We start from the raw sequence: 25,248 nt of genomic DNA, 5'->3' as shown, positions 1-25,248 counted from the left end.
TGACTGGAGGGAAGCCAAGGTTAAAAGGAGATCAACAGAAATAAAACAGCAGCAGGAGAGCTGAAAGGAGATTGGCACATTTTAAAGCAAGCAGACTAATTATGCAGGAAACCACAGGTCAGCCTTGGTAACAGCTAAAGGTCACCCCCACTGCAATGTGCCTCAGGGGCACTGCAGCACTGCAGAGCAGGTATCACATCAGTGCCTTCAGGTGAAATAAAGCAGGATGCTCAGCCAGGAAAAGTGTGCTAAAACCATACTTCTGAAGGCAGGTGAGCACACGAGAGAGAGAAATGGACAAAAGGGAAATAAAGAGGTCACTAAACATTCATGCCAAAATATCATGGGCAACAGACCTTCAATCCTCCTCATTAAACCACCAAAAGAATGAAGTAAGAAGAGCTGACCTTCTGCATTTTAGCTGGCATGTGATTTATCCTACAGAAGAAATGTTTGAAGATATCCAGAAGCCTCTTTTTATTAAAAAAAGCAAAAAAACCCCAGGAACTGACATCAGTGCCAGTGGCAGCACAGTCCTCTTGGGGCTATGCAAGCCAGCTGCAGCCTAGAGTGACATTAAATTGAATTAACTACCAGCTTCTATATAGCTGTTAAACTCTGCAAATGAGCCCTTCAGTAGACATGAAGTTCCAAGTCCTGAGTAGGTGTGAATTTACAATGTAAAATGTGATTATACTGATAACTTTTTTTTGAAGCATAGAGCTATACATAGAAAACAACACCCTGAGTGACAATTAAACAGGAAGAGGCAAGTATGGAGTATTTTGAGCCAAATGCCTTGATCCAAGGCAGAGAAAGTTCCAGTTCACAGAGGACTTGATAACAACAGTCATAAACATGAACGAAAATAATTGAGAAGTGGATTTCATAGAAAGATGTTCTCATTGATGAAAAAAGGGGTCCTCTAACTACAGAGGATGATTTCTCCAGTATTTGTGTTGAAAAAATCATATTCACATCTTTGCTGAGCTATTTCTCACCAAAATACTCATTAAAAGGAGAGCCCCACAGATTTCGTGTTACTCCAGCTAACAATGCCACACTTAGCTCCATTGGAGATTCTGGTATTGAATTACCCTTCACCATTCAACCTCCTAATGGAAATTTGTCATTCATCCAGCACATCCAGCAGTTTCACTATCATCTACTATACTTTTGGGGCTAACATAGAGAACATGGCATAGAAACATGAGAATTCAATTTTAAATTGGCTAAAATAAAGTTTATTTTCCTGTTACAATATATAATCTTTTATTAACACAACTCACAAAGTGTTTACAAAATAATCTCATTTTCTGCTGCATTTTAAACACTACTTTTATACAAACTTTAAGGGTAAAATAGGAGTTTGTAGCTAAAACGTTTTTTGTTACATTTTTTAGAAGTATCACAAGAATTACTTCAAACAAGACTTTTTTTTTCTTGGTGCCATCTTCACAGACAAAACTGTATGTTTACTGTAAAGACCTGCAGGAGGATTCATGAAAGCTTTCTTTAGACAAAGGATGCCAGTTCTCCTAGTCTGACAGCTGGCAAATGCATGTGAGCTAATATCTGAGCCATTGTGTACAGGAGGGCCAATTGTGTCCTGGGGTGCATCAGGAAGAATGCAGCCAGCAGGTCAAGGGGGATGATCCTTGCCCTCTACTCAGCCCTATTGAGCCCACATCTACAGTGCTGTGTCCAGTTCCAGGCTCTTCAAGACAGGAAAGATAAGGAACTGCTGGAGAGGGTACAGCAGAAGCCACGGAGATGATGAGGGGTCTGGAGCATCTCTTTTATGAGGAGAGACTGTGGGAGCTGGGCCTGTTCGGTCTGGAGAAGACTGAGAGGTGGTTGCATTAATGCATGTAAATACCTCAAAGGTGGGTGCCAGGAGGATGGTGCCAAGCTCTTTCAGTGGTGCCCAGTGACAGCAGACTTCCCTGTGAGTTGGGTCTGGTCTGCATTTCAGGCTCTTTTTTCCCTTAGAAGGGAGTCTCTCATCACAACTACCAAGAAGCCTTCTTTCCTCTTAACAGAGGTGGTTGTGATGCAGGTATAGATGGTGTTGCTTTAGGAGGCCCTTCAGTCCCAGAAGGACCTTCACCCACCTCATCAGTTGTCTGGTCTTGTAGTTCCAGGGCCCCATACCTGTTGTAGAAAGTGTCAGTCCTACTTGTTAAGTTTTCACAAGGAGGAACAACCTTCCTTCTGGTAGGTGCACTGACCTGCTTCCAAACTTCATCTTCAACAGACCCTTGACGAAGTACCCGAGTCCACCTGCTTCTCCCCTGCAGTGGAGGTTTGAGACTTCCCTACACTGACTATAGGGAAGGGAGGGAGCCTGGTGCCTCACTGTAGCTTTCATGAATCCCCACCCCAATGACCATCAAGACCATTAACACACAGAGCTCTCTGGTCCTTAATGCTGCACAAGAAAACATGGAAATCTTAAGCAGAAGAAAATTTGAACTATTAGAGTTGTCACAAAACCTAGTAATTTAATATGTTAAAGTTACCTAAAATCCTCTGTGAATCTGGTAGTAACAGGCAAGTATTACATTACTCAACCCTGGTCTCCACTACAATGCACTGAAACACATTAGAAAGAGTGGAAGAAGTGACCATTTTCACAGCTGCTAGAGAGGTATGTGCTAAAGTGAATGGATTTATGCTTCTGACAAGTCAAGCCAGCTGACAGATTTTACATGACCACAGAATCAGGCTGACAGTGATTACTTTATATACAGCAAGCAGGTAGAAAGAGGTGCTACTTTTTTTTTCCATGCATAGTTTAACCAGCTTACAGCCAGCCCATCTCCATTAAGACTAGAGATGCATGATCCACCATTTGGTATGAGCCAAACTACCAGCAAATATAGTTCCAGTGCAAACAAAATTGTCTTTCTTCAAGAAAAACAACTAAATTTAATGCTACTTCTCAAAAAAACAATGCTTATGCTGCATCATTTTCTACCTATTTTGGTCAGCATTTCTGAAGTTTCCTTCCTCTCCCCAAGTCACATCTGAAGACAGATGAACACAGTACACTTTTTTTAGGCAAATGACTGTCTTCTCCCCAAAATACCCTATACTGCTCACTGAAGATCATCCCTGAGAGCACTATTCTAGCTAGACACTTAGAAAGCAAGAGATATCTCAGAGCTTAGAGGGAAAAAAAAAGGCTGTTAACCCTGTGAAATCTTGTGGTTTTAGAAAGTGAAAAAAAATGCAGCTACTCTGAGCATTTAAATTCCCTGAGCTGAGTGAAATTTGAAGATAGTAATTTGTAACATGAAGCATAGCAACATCTACAGCTGTACTTACAGAAGCTGCAATTTTTTACAGTGGTAAAGTCAGACATTACATTACAAGCACAGAGCAGTTAGCGGTGGTTGCTTTAACTTACTTCCTGCCACAGGAAATACAATGGCTTCTTTGGTGAGAAACAGCAGTGGAGAAGCTCCATGACTTCAGATTCTTTTGCCTTCTGATATTCCACCAATCTTTAAGTTAGTGGGGATACCACCAGGCCATAGTGCAGTACAAGTAAACCATCCTAGAGAGAAGAGAAAGAAATTGGATCATCCTACCACTTCACCATCTCTGTGAGGTATTTCCATCCCCACCTGGTAGGACATTCCTGCACAGCAGGACCCCAGGTACAATCTCACTATTTTATACTCTGTCCCTTCCATATGGAGAATGCAAGTTTTGAAATATCAAGGCAAAAAATCACATTCCTCTTTCCTCTTTGAGATACAGAAGGGTGTTAAAGTAGAACCTGGTACTTTGTTTTTATCTTAAAGTTATAATGGAATTATCTTCATGAAATAGGCTCTCGCTTACAAGTCATGCTGCTTTCCACATGATACTGTGGGGCAGAAAATAAAAAGTAATACATTAAGTAGTTCTGGAAGTGCTGCCAGAACAGTCCAGACTACTATTACTACACATTTATAGAGTAATAAACACATTGGATTTAAAAAAACTCCAAATGACAAACTATTAGTTTATTATGTTTCTCCTCTTCAGATACTGCTCCACACAGTTAAAAAACCTTTTACCTGTGAAACAGGACACTTCTCACCCATTAGTCTTACTTATGCCACTTAATTCACACACAGCTGGTGAAAGGCCGAGCACTCAAGCCTGCTTCCAGTGGGAATGTGACTGCATTAGACCTATTCATATGGACAGACTTTAAAAGTTTCCTTTTGAAGAGAGAACTACATTAATCATAACTGACATTTTAGAACTTCTACCCTACTTTGCTTCAGATGTTTTTGGCTATGAGCATACAGGATGGAAGAGAACATATGTTCCAGAGAAGTTACACAGTTCTGTGTGAGAGCATATACCAGCATATGAAAAATAACGTTTAATCAAAAAGTTAATTACCCCAAAGAAAGTAACAAGATTGTCACTATTTTACAGGTTCTGTATCATAATACAGTATCAGGAAAAAGTGCTGTGTTAGTCTAACCAAAGTGTTTTGGAAGAATATATGTATTTTTTAAACTATAATTTGTTATCTGTGTAAAAATGGTTTTGAGTAGTTGTGAGACTCAACTACTCATAAAAAAAAATCTTTGAGCCATTTTGTATTGGTTTAAATTTAAGATTAAGCAACTGATCACCAACAGCTCCAGAGCACATTCCTCATGCATTTCACTTTGTCTACAGGATGTTTACGATGACAAATGAGGTCTAGTTAGTGTAGATGTCCATTACCCTCAACTTCAATGGACAGGAATTAACCCCTTACTGCACTCCTGTGTTATTAGTGCCAGCTCACTAACTTTCCTTCATCTTCTCATCCTGTTTTTAACCAGAAATCCATTGCCAACTCCTAAAAGAAGGAGACAGGAGTTTTTTAACTCACTTACTGAATGTCTAGTACAATGTGGGATGGCTGTGTTGCAATATCAAGATAGAAACCTGATTGTCCTCACTTCTTGTTACACAGAGCAAGTCCTGTGAGGTTACTTAGGAATGTCTTGGCACACAGGATGTTACACCTTCCCAGTGGTACTTACTCCTTGTGCCCATTCGCTACTTCAGTAAAGAAAGTAAGACACATCCAAGCTTTGTTTTTTGGAGAACTGTGGTCAAAACCAGTTTTTCCTCTACGGAAGTTTCTTAAAGAAATATGTGTACAAGAAGAAAATGCTACAATGTATTCTCTGATGAATGAGTTTTCAAATGGTAAATTTGGCAGAAGGACATGTAAAGAAATTATCTATGTACACAGGAAATATCCCTGTTAAACCAAAGGCCAAACAAACCCACTGCAATTCCTTTGGAACAGAGAGGAGCTGAGAGTTACCACAGTACTGGCAGTTCTTACTCTGTAATTATTCACTTCTAAAGTATTACACATTTCTATATACGTCCAGCTGCTTTCTCTAGACCCTGTTCTTAAAAGGAAGCCCAAAGAGAGAATGAGCTCTCAACTGCTTATTACAAATCCCAAGCCAGGCTAACTCAGACAGGTCCCAAAGAAAAGCAAAGCTCTCCAGTGTTTTTTGCCACACATTTGTGACCCTGACCTAAAAAAATTGAGAAGGATCCCACCTGTTACACCCAACTATAAACTTTAGAGTGGAACTGACAGACTGAAACATCAGAGTATATACCCACTTTGATGTTACAAGAGCAGCAGCAAAAAAAGGTGCTCCACTTTCCACATTCAATAATCCCACAGCAAAGAGTGAAACATGTCCCTAACAAATGTGTGCTAGAAGGTCACAGTAATTAAATTAGAGCACAACTCCTGCTGCATAGCTCAGGAGACCAAAAAATAGCACAATAGCATTGGGTTACAAAAAGGTGAAGGCCACAAAGAGACCATTAGAATCTGGCAAACCTCTGTGCCAAGGGCCAAGGACATCACAGAAGCTACTCCTTTTAGCTTTTCCCACGTGATGCAGAACTCTGAGCAGGCCCACTTTCAGACAAATGAAAATAACCAGCAGCTTGGGTCATGTTGCATTTGTGCAGCAGGGGGGAGGAAGGTAATACAAAGAAGAAGTTTATTCCTGTATAGTTAATAACAAGCTTCCTTCCTCAGCTACTTGATCAAACTCTTAATTACAGACAGATCTCAATGCTTGGCAACAAAATTGAGTCTTTATAAATTTCTGTGTCTTTGATCACTTCTTGCAGTAAAATCTACAAGTTTTACATTGCTTTAAAAATAAAACAAAATTGCAGCTTTTTATATAAATTCTCTGCAGCAATTTTTTATGGTTTTTGCCCTAAACCAAGCTAGAAATCCCACTTCCAGCTAATCAGGAAGATTCAACCAACCACCCAGTTTCAGAAATGTCAAAATATCTTGAGATCTACAAGATTAAACAAGATTTATTCCTGATTCTTTTTTAGCCTTCTATCACCTACTTAAAAACTACCATGTTAATTGCTTACATTGAACCACTAAAATGTTGCCTATTTACACCAATTAAAACAACCTGAACAGGTTACTGTGGGGCCAGTGTTAGGAACACTTATTTTATCATTAGATCACACTTGATCTTCCTACACTTGTTGGGCAGGCACACACATATTCAGAACAGCTAAAATCCTCCTAGTTGCAGCTACAGGAGACTTTCATTTACTGAGGGTCCAAGGCATCATTACACAGTGCTAGTCAGTGAGAAAAAAAAGAAATACAACACCCAAAAACTTCACAAGACTGTGCTAACAATCTTGAGCATTTAAGAACCATTCAGGAGGAGTAAAAGCCACTAAAATAAAATCACAGTTATTATGGTCTAAAAGAATAAATCACACACAACATACATTATGCTGCATTGTAAATGCAACCAAAGAATGTATGTTAAAAGTAATTTCTTTGGGAAGGAGAAACTTATTTGCATTTTTAAAATAATTTTTCCCAGGAAAAAGAGTAACTGCTGACACAAATGAACTTGCAAGTGACAAACAGCAGTTATTTTTCTCCTCTAACAGTGGCTGTACTCATCTAAACAGAAAAGCCCAATGTTTATTCCTCTGAATGACTCTGTGTTGCAGAAGTAGCTACTGCAGCTATTTTATTCACACGAAGCATCTACAGTGAACACCAGAAACTTGTAAATGACAACAGCAGTTTTGAAGTGTCTCAGCTTCCTGGTGAGAGCTGTTAGGGATGTTCCAAACACTGATTTGGAAGGGCTGGAAAGTTACAAAGGCACAAAATGCCCTTGGAGCTTAATGTAAAATTCATCACATATTCCTCTGCAGTTGTCCTCTCACTGGCCAGGACAACTGTGCCTCTTACTGAATTTCAGGTCCTGGTGAAAAGGAGACACTCATCATTTTTAGACTCAATCTATCAGTTTGTTGGTTTTCCTGAATAATTATCTAAAAATATTTTCCAAGGTTTTTTTTAGTCCTAGAAATGCATCCCTGTGACTTCTGAAAAATAATGTTAGACTAAAGAACATGAAAAAGTCATGATTATTTCATTATCAAAAAAGAAGCAACTGTGGTTTATTTGCAACATTCCTACTATAACTATTTGGTATCCTAAGAGGTTTTCTAACAAATGAAGAAAAATTAAGAATGAACTTGATCTTTCAAATTTCCTGTTGGAAGTAACTATGAAAGCACAGGACTTAAAACCCCCTCAAAAATATTTTTTCTGTTCGTTTGCCTGATGGAGCAGTCTTGAGGGAATTAACTGCTAGCATACTGACTTTGCAATAACTGAGACTTGAAACATCACTGGAGAATGTATCCCAAGACAACTGCTCTCTTTGTGGAGCTGCTGACTGATACTTCATCACTCAACATCAATCAGGCAGACCCAATTCTGACAACAAATGAAAGATACTAAACTTCAACAAGACAGATCCATTTCTGACAAGACATGAAACTCATGCAATATTCCTTGAAGTGGTCCCCAAGAGCATTTTCCGTACATTAAAAGCTTTCATGCTACGATCAAGTCTAAACCATATACATGACTCTATCACTGGACTGAAAAACACACCATCCCCCTGCCTGAAGCTCTCAGTAGAGATCACTTCCATCACTAAGTGCTCATTGCTGCATTTACTTACAATGCACTCATTACCTTAGAAACAAGTTTGTTACCAGTACCTGCTTCCTCTCAGCTTCTATTCCCTGCTCCCCAAAGTGGATTAGTTGTATTTTCATTTTTTCTTCATGTATAAACAGCTAAGACATCAAGAATGGCATTTAGTCCCTTTGCCTGCAGAAACAGCATCAGCCTCTCAGACTTTTAATGAGCCAAACACTGCACTACATGAGTCAAACCTCTCTGCCCTGACTGTGGGACCCCTCCTAATGACTCAAATCATGTACAGGTGACGCAAAGTCCGAGATACTTTAAGGTCAGGTTTCCACTTCTTGCCCCTGACACAGAAGCCCTCCTGTACAATGAGAGGGCTCAGCAAGAAATTTAAAAGGTTTGTAAATATGTATCCACAAACAAGTGATGAGAAACAATTTTGCAGCTGATGCCCAAAAAGGCAGAACAAACTGTTTCGAGACAAAGTTTTAGTCAATAAACAGCAAGGTACTTATTAAGACAACGTTGGGGTAACTCTCCGATTAGTATCAGACAAAAGAGCTCCAAAATCTACAGTGAGAAGCTACAGTATTTATACATTTCTAGTGAGGGATTACAATATTTTTACCTACATATTCATGCACGATTATAATATTGCGATATCTAGTTATAATATTCATAGCAGGTGGAGTTGGGGCGGAGCTGTCCATTTTGAGGAATATTATGAGGGGAGATCCTGTTACTTCATCTGGTGGTGGTCGTATTTTTGCTCTTCATCCTCATGAACTTTTCAACTCGGTCTAATTTTGCTGATTCTTGCAGATTCTTGCAGTGGGTCTTGCCAAACATGGTGCTCTGGCTTTTTTCTTGGGATTAACCTATTCGCTACATGGGCCTTTAATTATGACTTCACTGAGAGTTAGATGTCTTCCATAAATTAGACCTTATCTCTTGGAGACTCCCCGGAAAGTTGGGTGCTTTTAGTAAAATCCCCCAGGTTCTGGCTTTTCTCTACTTCACAGCTATTTTAGCCCTTCTGCTATCTGCTTAGATTGGTGTTTTATTTGGAAAGCAATCTAAATCCTATTTCTTCCCACTGTATTAGATTAAACATTACCTTTGCAGACTTCCAAGTTTAGATTAATATACAGTTGATAATATCATGATTTTACATCTCTATACTACTATGCACTAGGCAGGCTAATTCATTTTTTTTTCATCACTTCTAAAATGATTCTTCCTGTTATAAAGATGCTTGAACAAGTTCACAAAGAATTAAAACCAAATGTTTTCTTATTTGCAACCCAGCAAGACTAAAGATACTAAGTTATCAACAAGGAACAGTTGGCCTTTCACTCATGCTGTGAGCAGAACCAGCACGACAAGCATCAAGCCTATTAACTGTATTCATTACCCTCTATCTTTGGTTTGTGTTTTTATGAGGTTCTCCCCTGACTTGGTCACAAGGGTAGCCTTACTTAGGATTTGTCCCCAATTTCTTGCAGAGATCCAATTGCCGGGGAGGAAAAAAGTGAACATTAATTGAAAGAATGGCTGATAGAACCTATTTATGAAAAGGCAATGTGGTTTGGGGGAAAAAAGAAGCCCAAAACAACAACCTCATATCCAGAACATCATGAAACTGTCAAGAACACTCTCAGCACATGGTACCCTTCTCAACCCTACTGAAAAAATAAACATAAACCTGGAACAAACCCTCAGCTGCCACACTTACCTGCACTGCACTCTCTCCTATGACTTGACGAATTTCCCTCAGGGTCTGGTAGTGCTCTAGCAGGTGATCACCACATATTATGTCCACCTGTGAAGGAACACAAATGTGGTCAAGTTCAACTACCTCTGTAGCAGCAAAACCATATCTAAGCCCTTTTAATTTGATTAGCAGAGTTCAATTCCAACATGTTAGACACTGAAGTAATTTTTACCTTTGATGTCTAAATGTATTTAGCATGCACAGCACAACTGCACTAACCTAATGCCTCTCACCCCATGGCCCTCACTTGGGGCTCATTGCTGGAACAGAGAGGACAGTTTATTGTTTCACTCACAGTGTGGTGCACCCACTGAAAGAAGCTGTTTAGTAATAGCTGTGATGAACTTAGTAGCAATTTAGATCATGTATAAAGTGATTCCATAAGCATCTGGAATCATTCCTGGGTTGCAAAAGAGAAAGCTGTTTGTGCCACTAACAGAAAGTGAGCCATTGCTACCCTCATTCTTATCTTGTGAGAAAGCACATGATTAAGTTTGCTTAATAGGCTGTTTGGAGAAAGTGTCTTCATCTCATTGCACGCCCCTGTCAGCAGGTACGTCACACACCCAGTCAGTATTTCTGGGCACACTCAGCAGTTCTGTGCATTGTACATCACTGCAGCTTAACTATGGCAATGGTGCCTGCAGTTCTGGGGGAGGCACTTTCATTAAGTAATTGGCTATAAAAACAGTAATTTTGTGGAAAAAAGAAACCATATGAGGTGTTCTGAATTCCTTGCCTTCACTATTACGAAAAACATGTTTCTTTACAAAGTTACTATAATAATGCAAATCCAGTCTCTAACATTCCAAATTAGAATAGTTACACAGCCGTGTTTCTCTCTCAACTGCAGCTTGCTTAAATCTTCCTTATGAGCAATTTCTAGACATGGAAATGTGAGTGCTCTTGTTTGTGAATTGACAAAACCTCAGTTGAAGGTACAGCATCGACAATGAGCTGTCCCACAGATTTCTGCAAGGAAATTGTCCAAGCTCTGCCCCTGCAGCAGTCAGGGAGCACACTGCAATATCATGACGTATTCTCTCACACAGCTACTTTCCAGTGCAGGATGCACTCTGTGCTGCAGCCATTCAATTCCCCTGCATTTATGCTCTGCATGCTGACCTACTATCTCCTGCTCTTCATGAAGAGATTTGGCAAAACTTATGCATCATGGTGGGAAACTGCATTGTTCCTGGACTCAGGAATACAGGAATTCTACTCCTCAGAGGCTCAAAAAGGGCTAATTTACTTCACCATCTGTATCATATGAGGACGATGTAGAACTCTCTCTTCATGTTACATTGATTCTTAATGTGCAGAAGATGCAAACTGCTTAGCATTATTTCTGCTTTGAGCTTCTAGGAAGAAACCAGCAAGTAAAAACTAATCTCGATGTAACAAATTAACCACTGATCCATATATACACAAATGCATATATTTAACATCAACATTTGATGTATTTCACACAGCATCTGAAAGAAATCTATTTCTTTTTAAACATTGGCTACAATTATTTCTGCTATCTGTTAATTCATTTTAACCTCTGCAGTTATTACTGCAGGAAGACAGACATGTCTGCTTTGCTTTCCAGTGATACAAGAGTTTAGTTACTTTTGCTTTATAAGCTTACTTTTATGATTTTTACACCATAAGGCACTAAAACTCAATCCTGCTCCCACTGAAACAAATATATGTACATATTCTAAAGAAATAGAAAATCCAATCTGTTTAACCAATATAGGATGCAAACAGACAGTCTCAGTTGCTGACAAAACAGAATTGGAATTGTTGTTTGAAAGTTCCCCGCTGTTGTACCTCCTGCTCCAGTTTCAAATGGCAGTCATTAAAAGAGTCAGTGTCTAATAATAAACTGAGAAGAGTTTTTCACATTTACTGTACTAGAGTGCTCTGCATCGCAAATACCTAATCTCCTAATTCCAGCACCAAACCCCGAAATTCTGCCTGCTGATTGTTATGGTAGAGTTCATTCTAAAAGGACAGAAGTATGAAATATAAAAATCCCAGTTCAGTGTGAAAATCAGTTGTGAAATGGTGTCAGAGGAATCCGTGTGCAGGAATTAATACACTGCATTACCAAAGAGGCAACAGCATCACAAGTGCTTTGGATTTACTGAAATTTCAACAGAGTGGTAAAACTGAAATCAGCTGGTACTGATCACTTGTGAGTAATAAATGTAGCTTGACCTTTTGCTACAGGGAAGCATGAAGGTGTAGCTGCTGAATACTCACTTCTGTTAAAGTTCCTATTAAATAAAAGTAGGCTTTCCATTAAGCCATTTCTTTTCTTTAGGTGGCATGTCTGCTCTTAGAGCTATTTCTCTAAACCCCATGATAACAGACAACTATAAATTCTTAATCACTAAGTAAGACAAAAATAAATGTAGGAAGAGTTCATGTAAGGGACACCTCACATAAGCTTTATCCCAAGGGAGAATTTGGCCCAGAAAACAGCAGACCTCAATCAATAGTTTCTATGCCAACCCACACCATCCAGGGAAACACAAGGAAAACACAAAGTTTTAGAGACTGACATGAGTATTTGGGGTAGCTATTCCAAAAGCTGTCAAAGCTTCCTGTTTCCTCCAGCTGCTATTTACTTTTCAGAAGTACTGAATACCTCTATTCCAGTGTTAAGACTGGCATGAATAAACTGCATCAACAACTACACTGTATGAGCACAGACTTCCTTTCTTCCAATCTTTCCCCAGGTTGCAGTTCACACATCCACTTCCAGGAATGCACATCTGGTTATGGAACATTTCTGTTTCATAAACTACATTAATGCTTTCGGACCAGCCGAGCCACAAGTCTTTCAGCAATCTCTCTCATCCTTACAGAATGAATAGCAACAAGGGATAAAGCTGCTGCAGGAGAACCTCAAAGGAAATCACACTTTAAAGAAAAGCTTCTGCAGCAGATGTTGAAGACAAGAATCTAACAGATTCCAAACACCAGAGCCTGTATATAGCTCACATTAAATGTTACCTACTTAGCTATTACTAGCTATTCCAGTTTCTCAAAGGTTATTTCCAACCTTCTCCCAACAAATTTCAGCAAGAATATTCAAGAAAGACCTTGTAATTATAAGTGTACATAAACACATACAGAAAATTAATTGTTGCCCAAAGCACAGATATCAAAACAAAGCATCAGAAAGAGTAAACCACAGTATGCCAGCTCAAGCGGTAGATAAAAATAAACGAAGCCTTAACCTTCAGATAAACTATGACATTTGAATCATAATCCATTTACAAACTCAAATACAGAAATCTGAAAATAACTTGAAGCCTCATACTAGGAAAAAAAGAACAACAAAACATGGGAGTAGATCAGTTAAGATGGGGGGAAAAAAGGCAGCCAAAGCATCTGTTCATAGAAGAAACCAGATTTAAAATGTCCTCCAAACAGGCAGGGCATGCACAGAGAAGACCAAAAGATTAGAACGATCCAATGACTGTGCTTTACTCCAGAATGCCAAACTAGATATTAGCAGAGGTGAAAGTCTATGAAATCATCAGCTTTTGAGATGTAGTAACATTTACCCATTAATAAGGGACCATAACTCTCTGGCAAAGTCCAAGCAGAAAGTAACTAATACGGGAAAAACTCTCAAGTTATCTCTATTAGATGATCTCAAGACTGCACAATCTGAAAAACATCCAAAACACGAGCCCAGCTTTATTTTGAAAGATGGGAAGCTGCAATTTCCACGACAGATGCTCAGTGTTCCTGAAAACTGAGGTAATCATAAAAAATTCAAACAAACAAAACAATTCATTCTCCTCAAATATAAACCACAACTCAATTAATGCAATAAGTTTCTCTAGCTTCATTTTGAGGATATTTTTATTTGTTCAGAATATCAAGTCACAACCACCTGAAAGCCAGAGAGTCTCACCGAGAGGAAACCAGCAAATGAGAATACATTCCTTCCTCAGCATGATGATTATTTTATATCTGATTTGTTTAGTCCCCACTGAAAAGGTAAGCAGCATGAATAGACACTCACTGCTGAGGCACAAAGCCATGCTGTGCTGTCTCAGACAGTTACTGCTGTATGAAAACACCCTTAACCCCAAACCCAGCATTTAAGTTCCACCATTTGCCTGTTCACATCAGTATCAGCTTGATTTTCCAATAATTGACAGCTTTAAGAATTATTTAGACGTTACAGAGCTCCTGCACTTTCTCAAGAGAATGGTTGCTGAAATACACTGAAAAACTAGTTTTGACATGCAGTTCTTCTCAAAATGGTTGAGAAATATGAAGCTAAATTCTTTTGTACCTTAGAATTCTTAGTTGGAGGGAAGTGTCTGCATTTGCATTCATACCTTTCATTTCAACACATCCACCCCCAGTATCATTCTGTCTTAGCCTGGTTTGCTTTCAGTTACATTTTACTGTTATTCAGCTCCTACCTGTCTCTGTCTTCACATGCTCCCACATTCCCACACTTTCCTGTCCCTTTTTCCCTTTGAAACAGCAGCATCTCTTGGGTTTGAATTTCATTAGCTGAAATCTTACATGGCACTTGAAAAACTCTATTCAATTAATGAAGTATTATGAAAATGTAAACAGGCTGGAAATGAGCTGGAAGAGCTGTTCCTCATAGACCACAAAATTTCAAACTATCAGTTTTTTAATCCTTCCTGCATTAAAAAGTAACATTACTTTTAGAACCCAGTGAACACCGGAAAAGTCTGTCCAAAGCACATGCATTACACTGATCAAGGGGATTTGCAAGTGCCACTACAAGTCCATACCTGACAAGCAGGGTCCAGATCCATTTTTCTTCTGAGGAATTTCTCCACATGTCCAATTGTTGCCTCCCCAGAAACACGCACAAACTTCTTTTCCAAAGGCTGCAAAGGACAAGTAAAGATTTTAAGACAATGTACATTTTCAGCCCCCAACGCTTGTAAAGTCCAAACCCAAGTGACAGCACAATAAACAAGGGAGACAGTTCAAAATTTTGGACCCTTCTCTGATCTGTTTGCAGATTACCTCATAGGGAAGGAAATTATTATGTACTAAGACTCCACATTCAAACTTCCTTCTGTTTAAAACATTTAAAATATAACCATTACTGACTTCAGTCACATTTAATTTTAAGAACTTCTCCCTCCACAAGCATTTACTCATCTGAAACACAAGAAAATCTCCTAAAGTTTTCCTATTTTCCCCAACTCAGGCTTGTATACCAAACACAATTCAGATACTGAAACTCCATCATTTTATGATGCAAGGAGCTTAGGCCCTTTAGCACTCTAGAAGTGGCCTGGCTCATGCTGGAATCAACTTAATAGTCCATGAAATTCCAGAATCATTTAAAATACACTACTATGTAGAACACAAGGACAAGACTGGTCTGAAATCTTTTTGCATCATTTCTAAATACTTTCACAGACAGGACTGCAACAAGGCATTTGTTATGCCAGCCTACAAAATTTTAATGGGCTTCTCTTCTATGGATTAAATTTTAAACAGCTGACTGGTGATAAGGAAGACTACATGAAGAGGCACAAAGACAGAGCAGATGACTGCATTCAGTGTGATAAATGGGTTACTTTTTTGTGTCAATTGATTGGATTTTTATGTTGACATCAGAACAGCTGTGATTTACTATCCAGGTTCATTGTATTCTTTCAAAATAAAAGAAGGGCCTGAGGGTCATGGACTATCCTTGAATTCAATCATGCATCTAAATAGGTGTTCATGATAACTGTGGTTTGGGAAAAATAGTTTGAGTTATTCCTATGCAAGAGCTAGAAATTACGGTCAGATCTGTCCAGGGAGCCAGCTTGATGATGCTGAATCTGGGCTTGCTGCATCTATAAATCACAGTTCATGGCCATGGACCTGGTAACCCGTTCTCTACTCTCACATCCCCACTTAAAAATGGATGGTTGAAAACCCTTCATATATGAAGTTTAACATCCAATTCTCATAAGGGAACTTCCCTTATGGGTGGGGCATCACAACTGCCCTGTGTTTCATGTGGCCCAAACAAACCAGATAAAGAGCAAACCAGAAAGAAGGACAAGTGTGAGACAGAAAGGATAGGAGGTGATACAAGGGCAAGAACGTGGAAAATACTGTGAAATGTAAGGGTCAAAAGAAGAAAAAGTGCTGGACAGGCATGATGTTATATAATAATAGGCATGAACGTACAGACTGCAATCCAAGACTGCTTATTACTATGCTGATGAAAGTTCAGGCTGCACCCAGTGTAAGAAAACCAAACTAAATTAAATACATTCAGGGGATACTTATTTCTGAAGTAAATAAACCATAAGAGAAAAATTCAAATCATATCCATACCTTAAAATTCCCTGTGCCTTCATTAGCTCTGTGAAAAAAACAAGATAAGAGTAAACACAGAAAATATCACTAAGGTTAACATTTATTAATATCCTCAAACTCTTTGTAACAGTGAATTATTGATTTATGAGTCTTGCATATCAAGTATCTTTCCCAGTTCAAGGTCTTCCTTTCATTAAACTGCAATACATGAAATGATATTAGACTAGATCTACATATCTTTTTCTCCTATCCTTTATTTTTCAGCTCCATTTCTCTTATGAATTCTTATGACTTCAAAGTTTGTCTACAAGGAATTGAAGTAAAAACCAACACAGCCTAAAGCCATCTTTAAACACAACATTAATTTACATAGCATATTAATGCTGCTTAAATATCCATACTTTGTGGCCCTTGAAATTTGGAGTTTTAACAGACAGTACTCAAAAAGTTACTCACAGAACACACCCAACCACCTAAGAGGCTCCCTGTCAGTTGTTGGCCTTCCAGATTATTTCTATGACAATGCCATCTAGGAACTCAGAAAAGCAGCCTGTGTTTCTCTGGAATGTGAAATACACACAAAGGTGGCAAATGACCAAATTCCCAGCTGGCTTTCACTGATTTGTACATCCTGAACCTGTGACCCACCACTGATGATCTACACTCCACATCTCCTTCTTGTAGTGCACCATATAAATTTCTCACTTAATTAAGCCCAATCCACAACATTTCATTATTCTTGCATTGCATTAGCAAGCATGTACACGAGAGAGGAAAAAATGAAGTATTTCACTGCACTATGATGAACTAAGAAACAAACACAGAAAAGCTTTTTCACTACAGCTGTCATTTTCTTTGATACAGTTCCACAGCCACTGGAGATTAGATTATATACTCTAAAGACAACATAGACAGTCAGAATTTCAAAGTAACAATTTCTTCTGGCTGGTCTAATCTATTCCAAGCTTTCTTTATCCAAAAGGCTTTATTAATCTGTAATAACCAAGATGAGCTCTTCAATTTTGACCATAGAACACACATTAATTTTAAACTTAAAAAGTATCAAAGAGTATCAAAGGTTAAAGTCACTAAATTAAATTCAAAGTGGATGCTGTTAAACCATCATCCTTTTTTTTTTTGGTTAGAAAGATTCCATGCTTCCCTGCACATAAGTAACAAAACTACAGTGGACAGTTCCACACAATATAGATTGTATTTGTACAGTATTTCCTGCTTTTCTGCCAATGCTGTAATGGAAGCTTGAAACAAAACTACCAGATTCAACAACACATTCTAAAGTCAGGTTGCTTCTCAGGCAGACACAGGTTTACTACTTTTAAGGTCTAAATTGCCTGTTACCTTCTTGCTTTGCAAAAAACCTCCACAAATACCCTTGCTGAGAATCATAGAAACAGGGACATAACCAGGAGGCTTTCACAGCAGAGATCTAAATCAAACTTGTTTTCACCACAGTGAGTTCAAACTATATCTGATCCTGCAATCATGACAATCTAGGGAAGTTTTCCTACAGAGTCACCAAGTGATCCAACCTAAAGGGAGACCTAAAATCTAATTCCTGTTTTTTAAAGTCTTGGGTGGTTCCATGGTGTAAAGGAGAGCACTCTGGACCTGAGTTCAAGTCTCAGTGGGACTGTCCCCTGGCAGTTAAAGCCTCCCTGCCATCCCATCCTGTCAGATCTCGGATGCTCAGCAGGGTCAGCCCTGGTTAGTACCAGGTGCTGTGACAGTCCCGAGGACTTCACTGTCACTGTCCAAGCTCGCTCGGCCATGGCAGATGGACCTGAGGACTTAAAGGGTGGGGCCAGTTCTGCGCACGCTGTGCCTCACCTAAACAATCCACTGTGCAGGCTGGAAGGGCACATGGGGAGAGCCCTTCCCAAATCTTTTCGCAAAGTTTGGCCATACTGCTGCAGTGCAGTTATCATGGAGCAGGTGTGGGACTGTTGGAATGGAAGCACTGCACGCTCCTTGTGCCCCTCTGCCACCTGCCAATCTGCACAGCAGCACCTGGTCCTGTCACTGGGACCCCTCACACCACCTGCAGACCGCGAGACACAGTCACAGCACTGAGACCTGGGACTAATCACACCATGTGTTTTACACATCCATTAAAGGGGAAAAGCCTTTACAACTAAAATCAATAAAGTATTTAAATAAAGTTTTAAGTATAAAAGACACAATGGTCACAGGCTGAACAGCCATTTGTCTTTGCTCACTCTCCTGTTCGACACATGGCTTTTGGCTTTCCTTATCCTGCTCTCACTGCAGAATACTTTTCCTGGTCTCATTTCTTCAACACATGAATGTATGTATGTATCTCCATATCATCCCACTCAGCAGAACGCCAGTATAACAGCTAGTTTAAAAAGAGTACCCTGAGACAGACTGTATTGAAAGTTCACCAAGGACTGCAAGTGCCCAATTTGGGGCATCCAAGATTGGAATTGCCTGCAGAACACTTGACACTACAGTTTTAGTAGTGACTCTGACTGCCTTCAGCTGTGCTTGTGAGCATTCAGCTACAAGTCAGGCATGAGAAAATGAATGGAAATTGTCAGATATGTGGATCCAGAGTATTAAAAACTTTATATTATTTGAAAGCAGCTGAGTGCTTGCTTGACATTATAGCAAGAATTGTTTGTTAGGCCATAAGTTGAACTCTACTTGAACTACCCAGCTCTATTGTGTAAGTCAAAGATGGGTTACAGCAAAAACTGCAGCTAAAAACCTGACCATCAACAAGAGTTAGAATAGACAAAGGTAGCAACCTAAATACTACTTAAAAATGATAGCTGAGTGGAGCCTATAAATTTTGTTATATGAACAGTAACAACCATATTACAACACAGACCACAGAACTGACCAAAACAGACCGAGGAGGATGTGAAGCTGATCACACAGCAACCACTGAGTAACAAAACAGTGAACCAGTCAAGAGTGAGAAGACCCCAGACCCTAAAATGCCTTGGCTAGCCTCCCATAAAGGATGGGGAGTTTAGATCCTAAGGATGTAGCTGTCCAGGGATTTCTTTGCAGTCCCTCTTGTGAGGTACCAGCTTGAGCTACCAGATAACTGATTTGTGCCAATAAACCTCTCTAATGGAGCTGAGAGCCTGGTGTCAAAACTTTCTTTAACACTCAAGGATATTCTACAGAACATTCAAGCATTTAAGACCTTCTCTTTTTTTCTTGCAGTCCCACTCCACATCCATTTAAAGAAATAAAGAAGACAGAAAAACAAAGCCAACAAAACAGAAAACTACACATCACCACCCACCTCACTAAAATTTACCCATGAAGGAAACTTGTATTCTGTGAATAAAGTGAGACACAGTGGAGAAACTGGACGTAACACATAAAAAGATGTCTACAAACCCTGAGACTGAACTAAGATAAGCTTTGCTGACAGAACTTTTCAGTCTCTGAGGGCTTAATTTTATGTCATTTGTGTAATAGTTTGCTATCATTGCATATTGGAGGTCTGTGAACCTTTGTTCAGACAAAGCCAGGCCAAAAGGAGGCACAGCCTGGGTAGAGTTAAGAGTTACGCTTCCCACAAGCCAGTCCAAGCACAGTCAGCATTAACGGCACTGCCACCTACAGGGATGAGGGACTGGAACAGACAAGGATTCCACCGTTCAGTTTACTGAGACTGCACCACTTTGTCAAAAACAAAATACATGTAAGTTTTAAAACTACACTTTCTGGGAACCTATTTTCATAGGAAGACACATTTTAAACATTTAATTATGTGCATTAACTAGCTATGCATAGTTGGCTGTCACTATTGCACTGTAAATTAAAGTCAACTCCCCACTGCTATTTGAGATGGAAGAAATGCACATTTAATGAAAACCAAAGGCCAGTTGATGGTCCAACACACACAAGCAGCATGTGAGCCAACCACTCTTATATTTGCCCACAACTCACCCAATAAACTCAAGGAGGATGGAGATGTCAAGCTCTGGTGGAATACGGAACACGGAGCCCAGAACCTTCCGAGGCCGCCCTCTGCTCACTGGAACGGGCTGTGGGACAGCTAAAATATTCAAATAGCCAAAATGCAAAGGTAACTTGAAATAAAGGCAGCATAAGATGATAACATGCACCAAACAAAACAGAAAAGCTCATTAGGAAAAAAGTGCATACAATTCATCCTATTTTTTATTACTTAATCAGCTCTTCCTACATTCTATGCTGTGTATCTGAACCAGCATTTTAGTAGTTTTCAGCAAGGCCCTTCTCCTGTTTGTTTGACAGTAAGACACAAAATAATCCTTCATCTGTGAGCAGACTTTGAAATTCTTATTTTTACTCCCTTGTGATGTCTATTATTTATTAAGGTCCATAAAATAAAATTAATGCACATTTTATACTTATTTCCTGGTCGTAGACAAAATATATTGTTTAAAAAATCCAACCACTATTTAGGCTTAAGTGTTGCCAATTCTATCAATTTTTGTAATCTGAGATCTGTGACAAGTTATAGTAACCATATAAGCAAGAATTCTGTATTTCCAATACTACAGATCTCCTTCAGCTATGAGCTAGTATTTTAAGGAAAGTCCTTAAGAATAAATTATACAGTAAGTATTTCCTTAACAGTGTCCCCTAAAGTGATTTCAGCTCACCTGGTTTGGGCACTTCTAATCCTCTTTCTTTATAGAAGTCATGCATTTGTTTTTTCTCTCCTGAAAAACACCCACAATACATAGAGTGAAATGTTATTTCAGATGCTGAGGATATCCATATAAATTCCAATAGTCAGAGCAGTAAAAACTCTCTAATTTCCCACGACCTTCACCATCACTAGTTATGATGCTGAGACACTTAAGATACCCAGACTAAAATTTTGATAGTAAAAACTAGGAAGAAATCAGAGAAACTGGCCACAAATCATACTGATATAACTGCAAAAATTAGTACCCTTCTGCTGTCATATTTTTATACTGTCTATAGTCCTTACATATCCACTAGATCATATATTTCATTCAGTCTATCTGGGTGGTCTCTGCAGATTCAATGGCTCCCAAAGCTGAAGGTAAATGAGACGAGACAGTGAATATATTTAAAATCAGACGAATAAATATGGCAGTGAGGAAAGAACAAAAGCATTTGAGAGAATCAGTCTTAGCAACTTGTTTCAACTGAGCCAAGTGAATTTGCTACGAATTTGCTATGATATACTTCTACAAAAATAGGAGGTAAGACTATGAAATATTATGCGGATGCTTATCTGAATACAGAGACACCTGTGTTCCAGGAGATGGGGTACACACAGTGCTACCCTTAATAGCATTTAGCAGCTAGAAAGATGCCAGTTGCCACAGTTAATTCATTAGTATTTATAATTAAACATTACAAACTATTTTAAAGATTCCATTGTAGAAACAGGCTTTTAATTACTCTGTTTCCTGTTGGTCTTTTCAATCTTTACATGGTAATAAAGACAGGGACTTACTTTCCTCGAGATTGACAACTAATTTATACACTATGTCTTGCAGTTGACGGTCTGGTCTATGAAACAGAAAAAAAAAAGAGAAAAGTAAATCTTTGTTGCAATATAAAGTGGTTTCATTAAATTGTAAGAAAGATACAAAATACACCACTGAAATCTGAGGTACATAAAGAGAAGAATGCCAGATCAGCAACTCCACATCTCTCAGAATACACATCCTGACAGCAGAGCTCAGAAGCCATGGAAAGTTTAAAGCGCCATCCTTTGTAGGGGTGACTGTGAGTGCTTCCCTTAAGGAAAGCAGTTTAGAGCTCTCTTCTCTTTAAGAAGAGTCACAGTCACCCCTACAATCCTTCACGAACAGCTCAAGAAGTCAAAACTCAATTTTCAGAGTTAATAAGTAAATCATGCACACAAAGCTTCAGCTTTGTATGATGCAGCTTCTATCAGCTGTAACACTGAGCAAACACATAAAAATACCCAGGATGGAGAGTAACAAACTCTAGAAATGGCTACAAACCAGATAAAACAGTAAATTGAGGGTTTTAAATCTTAATTATTGAGATGAAACTTACATAAACAAAGCACACAATGTGTTTCTTGTAGTTGCTCCTTCATTTGAAATAGGAAAGTATTACAAGTCTGCAAATCGAAACATTTAAAATCAAGTAGCAAATCTACAAAACTGGCACAAATTTATTACCTGATATTATAAAGGGGCTGTGTCTGATGCACAACAATATTGCATTTTGGACATCTGTTGCTATAGTAGAAGTGTCTCACAATGCAGCTTTTACAAACTGTAAAGAAAAGAAACCCCATGGGAGTCACATGTCCATTATTCAGTGCCATCTGTTTAGGCAAGAGGAACAATTATACCCAGACCCTCCAAATAAAATTTGTCAAGAGACAAACACAAGCAAGTTATTGAACACTCCTAATCCAACTGATGCAGAGGTGGGTGCTCAATGTTGTAATTGTGTTATCTAGAACATGAGTAGAACTAAGACAACAGAATTTTGACTGTTGAAAAGCACCCTACAGTTTCAGTAGAAACAAGGTAAGAAATTGTAACTCTGCCATTCTCACTGTATTTTACATGTACTTTAAAAATTTGGAAGGAAAGCTAATGAGTGGAAATATCTTGAATAAATAACCCACCAAATCAGCTTCCTACCAGCATAAACACACAAAACCTTTTCACGACATTTACCAGGAAACTTCTAAGAGATGACCAGAGTTGCACTTGCAACATTATGTCATCCTTACTAACAGTTGAGTTGTGATTTTTCCTAAATTATAAACTGTGCTGAATATTATGTGCTATATGACAAACCAGCAAGCAGTGCCCCAGAAAAGGACAAAAAAAGGAGAAAAAAAGAAAAAAGTTTTCCCTCTTTGTAGTGTGAGTGGTTGTGAGGTCTAGGAAGTCAGGACTCTTGGATTCAGGCAGGAACATGGGTGTGGCTGGCAAAGTCAGCTTCACAGAAAGGGTTTTATTAGTTTTAAGAGAAAATAGTTGTTAGCAATGGAAAAGTTGTTAGCACTAGGGTTGAGGGGATGAATAACAAGACAAGAACATTGAAATCAGTTTTTTTATTATCCATCTATTTCCATTCATGACATTATAGACAAACTGTCCCACAGATGCAGACCACATTTTCTCTATCAGAACCAGTACTTCCACACAGGTGCATAAGGAATTTTGCTGATTTTTTTTGTTGAATTTCATTGAAATTTTTTTAATTCATATCAACAACCATTTAGGAAACTCTCTAGTCCGTTATTAGCAGAGCTACTCAACTTTCTTCTCTCAGTTATACAGTCAAAACTCCTGGAGCATATTTAAAAAATAATTAAGAAAGTGTATGTGGTACCTCTATTTTTATCTTATTTGGGTTTTTTCTTTTCCTATATCATCTTCCTTCTTAACCTGGAAAGCTGACTTCATGATTGATACATTTCATGATTTTCTGATGCTTAAAGTATTCACAAGAACATGACCCTCACGGAACAGAACAAACACAACACACATTCACTTCAAACAGAATTAAATTTATGAACCCCGACCATGTCAACACTGATTCTGTTTGAATTTGCAACTAAACTCTTAGACAGATGATACTGATACTTACAGGTGTGCAGACATTCTGTAATAGTTGTAGCATCAATAAAGTAACCCTTGCAGATGGAACACAGGATGTAAGGGGTCAGCTCTGAGAGGTTTATCATACGCTACAAACAAAGACAGTTTGTCAGAGTCTGAATACACAGGCTAAGCCAGGAAACTTCCTGACTGCAGCTTCCAAAATACCATATCCTTAAACTATGAAAAAAACTTGGGATCAATAGGCTAGAGGAATGGCTTTTCCTAAGAGGTCAATCACTCCTCATATACAGATCTTTTCTAAAGACTTTAATCTAGTTAACCTTTTTGAGAATGCCAATCCAATTTGTTTCATGGCTCATATCTAAAAAACAAGCTTCAAACAATAATTTTGGGAAAAGTTCTTTTGGATAAACTCTTTTAACAAAACATCAAATAGTCAGCAAGCTTGAAGTGAATAGTGATTTGCAAATGCTCCTCAGGGGCCCCCAGTCAAGGTACCTAATGAGTTTATACAAGAGACACCATCTCTTGTTTCTACACAGTTATGGATTTTACAAACACATATTGAAGCAAAGACTGACATTTCACTGCTCTGAATTCTGTTCATGAAATACACTCATCAGGAACGCACACAAATAACTCTAAGGAAACTTTGCTGTCTAAGTAATGATATTTCAGAAAAACCCCAAGTTGTTTCAATAGCAACGACGGGAGATGCGTCTGAAGAAGATGCCACATCAGATTTGTCCATTCGGTGTCCTGTGTCTCAAAGCCAAACCAAAAGGCTCTTTCTCTCAACACCACCATTCATTTCACCCCCGCACACCGCCCCCTCAGCCACGCCGAGAGCTCCCAAGGGCTTCTTTTAAATGAGACAGACAAACTCGGGTAATAATAAAATAAATATTAAAATAAATAATAATTTATGCCCCCCCCCCCCCCCCCCCCCCCAACATCCCATTACCCCACGCGGGGCACGTCGGCGGCGGGGCCTGGCGAGCCCCGGGAACCCTCCGCCCCTTTTACCTCCCGGTCGTCGTCCGAGTCGTGCTCCCCGTCATCCGTCCCGAACCGAGCCCCGCCGTCCCCCTCCAGCTCCTCTTCCTCCTCCTCGTCGTCTTCATCCTCGTCATCCTCCTCATCGCCGCTGGACTCCGAGCGGCTCCGCTGGAACTCGCAGGGGACGGAGCGCGACCCCGAGCAGCTGGGGGCTCCCTCCATGTCCCGGTCCTCATCGGCCAGGCCCGCTCCCGTTCCCGTTCCCTCTCCCGCTCCATCCCCGCCCGGCGGCCCCGACACCCCGTTCCCGGCGTCCTCCTCCATGTCCACGGGCCGGGACCGGCGCGGGTCGGTGGGGCGCCCGGGGAGCGTGCGCGGCGACGCCGCGGGGCACGCTGGGGAATGTAGTTCTGGCGGGCACGGGCGGCGCCACGCGCGGCCTGCGGGTCCACAGCCCGTGGGTTCCTTGGCTTTGTTTATTGATCTTCAAGTGACTCGCTGATGACGCGATCGCAAAT

At 39.6% G+C, this 25,248-nt stretch overlaps 1 protein-coding gene across 2 annotated transcripts; it reads right to left on the bottom strand.

Annotated features, from left to right (window-relative positions):
• Nucleotides 1–1,221: 1,221 nt before the first annotated feature.
• PCGF6 (polycomb group ring finger 6) lies at nt 1,222–25,094 on the bottom strand. 2 transcript variants are annotated; one of them, XR_011698499.1, is made up of 11 exons: nt 24,758–25,094; nt 23,757–23,856; nt 22,325–22,421; nt 21,625–21,680; nt 20,795–20,854; nt 20,094–20,202; nt 16,161–16,188; nt 14,603–14,701; nt 9,777–9,863; nt 3,413–3,562; nt 1,222–2,154 (listed from the first exon to the last, which is right to left on the bottom strand). XR_011698499.1 is itself a non-coding variant. In XM_071563356.1 (10 exons), exons 1-10 carry the CDS (start codon nt 25,052–25,054, stop codon nt 3,512–3,514), a joined length of 984 nt encoding a protein of 327 aa, XP_071419457.1. In that variant the 5' UTR covers nt 25,055–25,094; the 3' UTR covers nt 1,222–3,511. The 2 variants fall into 2 exon arrangements, 1 of the variants encoding a protein (XP_071419457.1); XM_071563356.1 differs by having other exon boundaries at nt 1,222–3,562.
• Nucleotides 25,095–25,248: the final 154 nt, after the last annotated feature.

Source organism: Pithys albifrons, chromosome 9 (genome assembly GCF_047495875.1).
Source record: "Pithys albifrons albifrons isolate INPA30051 chromosome 9, PitAlb_v1, whole genome shotgun sequence".
In the NCBI taxonomy this organism is placed as follows: domain Eukaryota; kingdom Metazoa; phylum Chordata; class Aves; order Passeriformes; family Thamnophilidae; genus Pithys; species Pithys albifrons.
Note: the sequence above shows the minus strand (reverse complement) of the source record. Positions and strands in the feature narration are given on the sequence as shown.

Coding starts and splice junctions, on each gene's coding strand:
- PCGF6 (XM_071563356.1), bottom strand. CDS start 25,054: ATGGAGGAGGACGCCGGGAACGGGGTGTCGGGGCCGCCGGGCGGGGAT. Junction 20,203..20,794: donor ATTAGAAGTGCCCAAACCAG/GTGAGCTGAAAT, acceptor TGAATATTTTAG/CTGTCCCACAGCCCGTTCCA. Junction 9,864..14,602: donor ATCTGGACCCTGCTTGTCAG/GTATGGACTTGT, acceptor GTTCCTTCACAG/GTGGACATAATATGTGGTGA.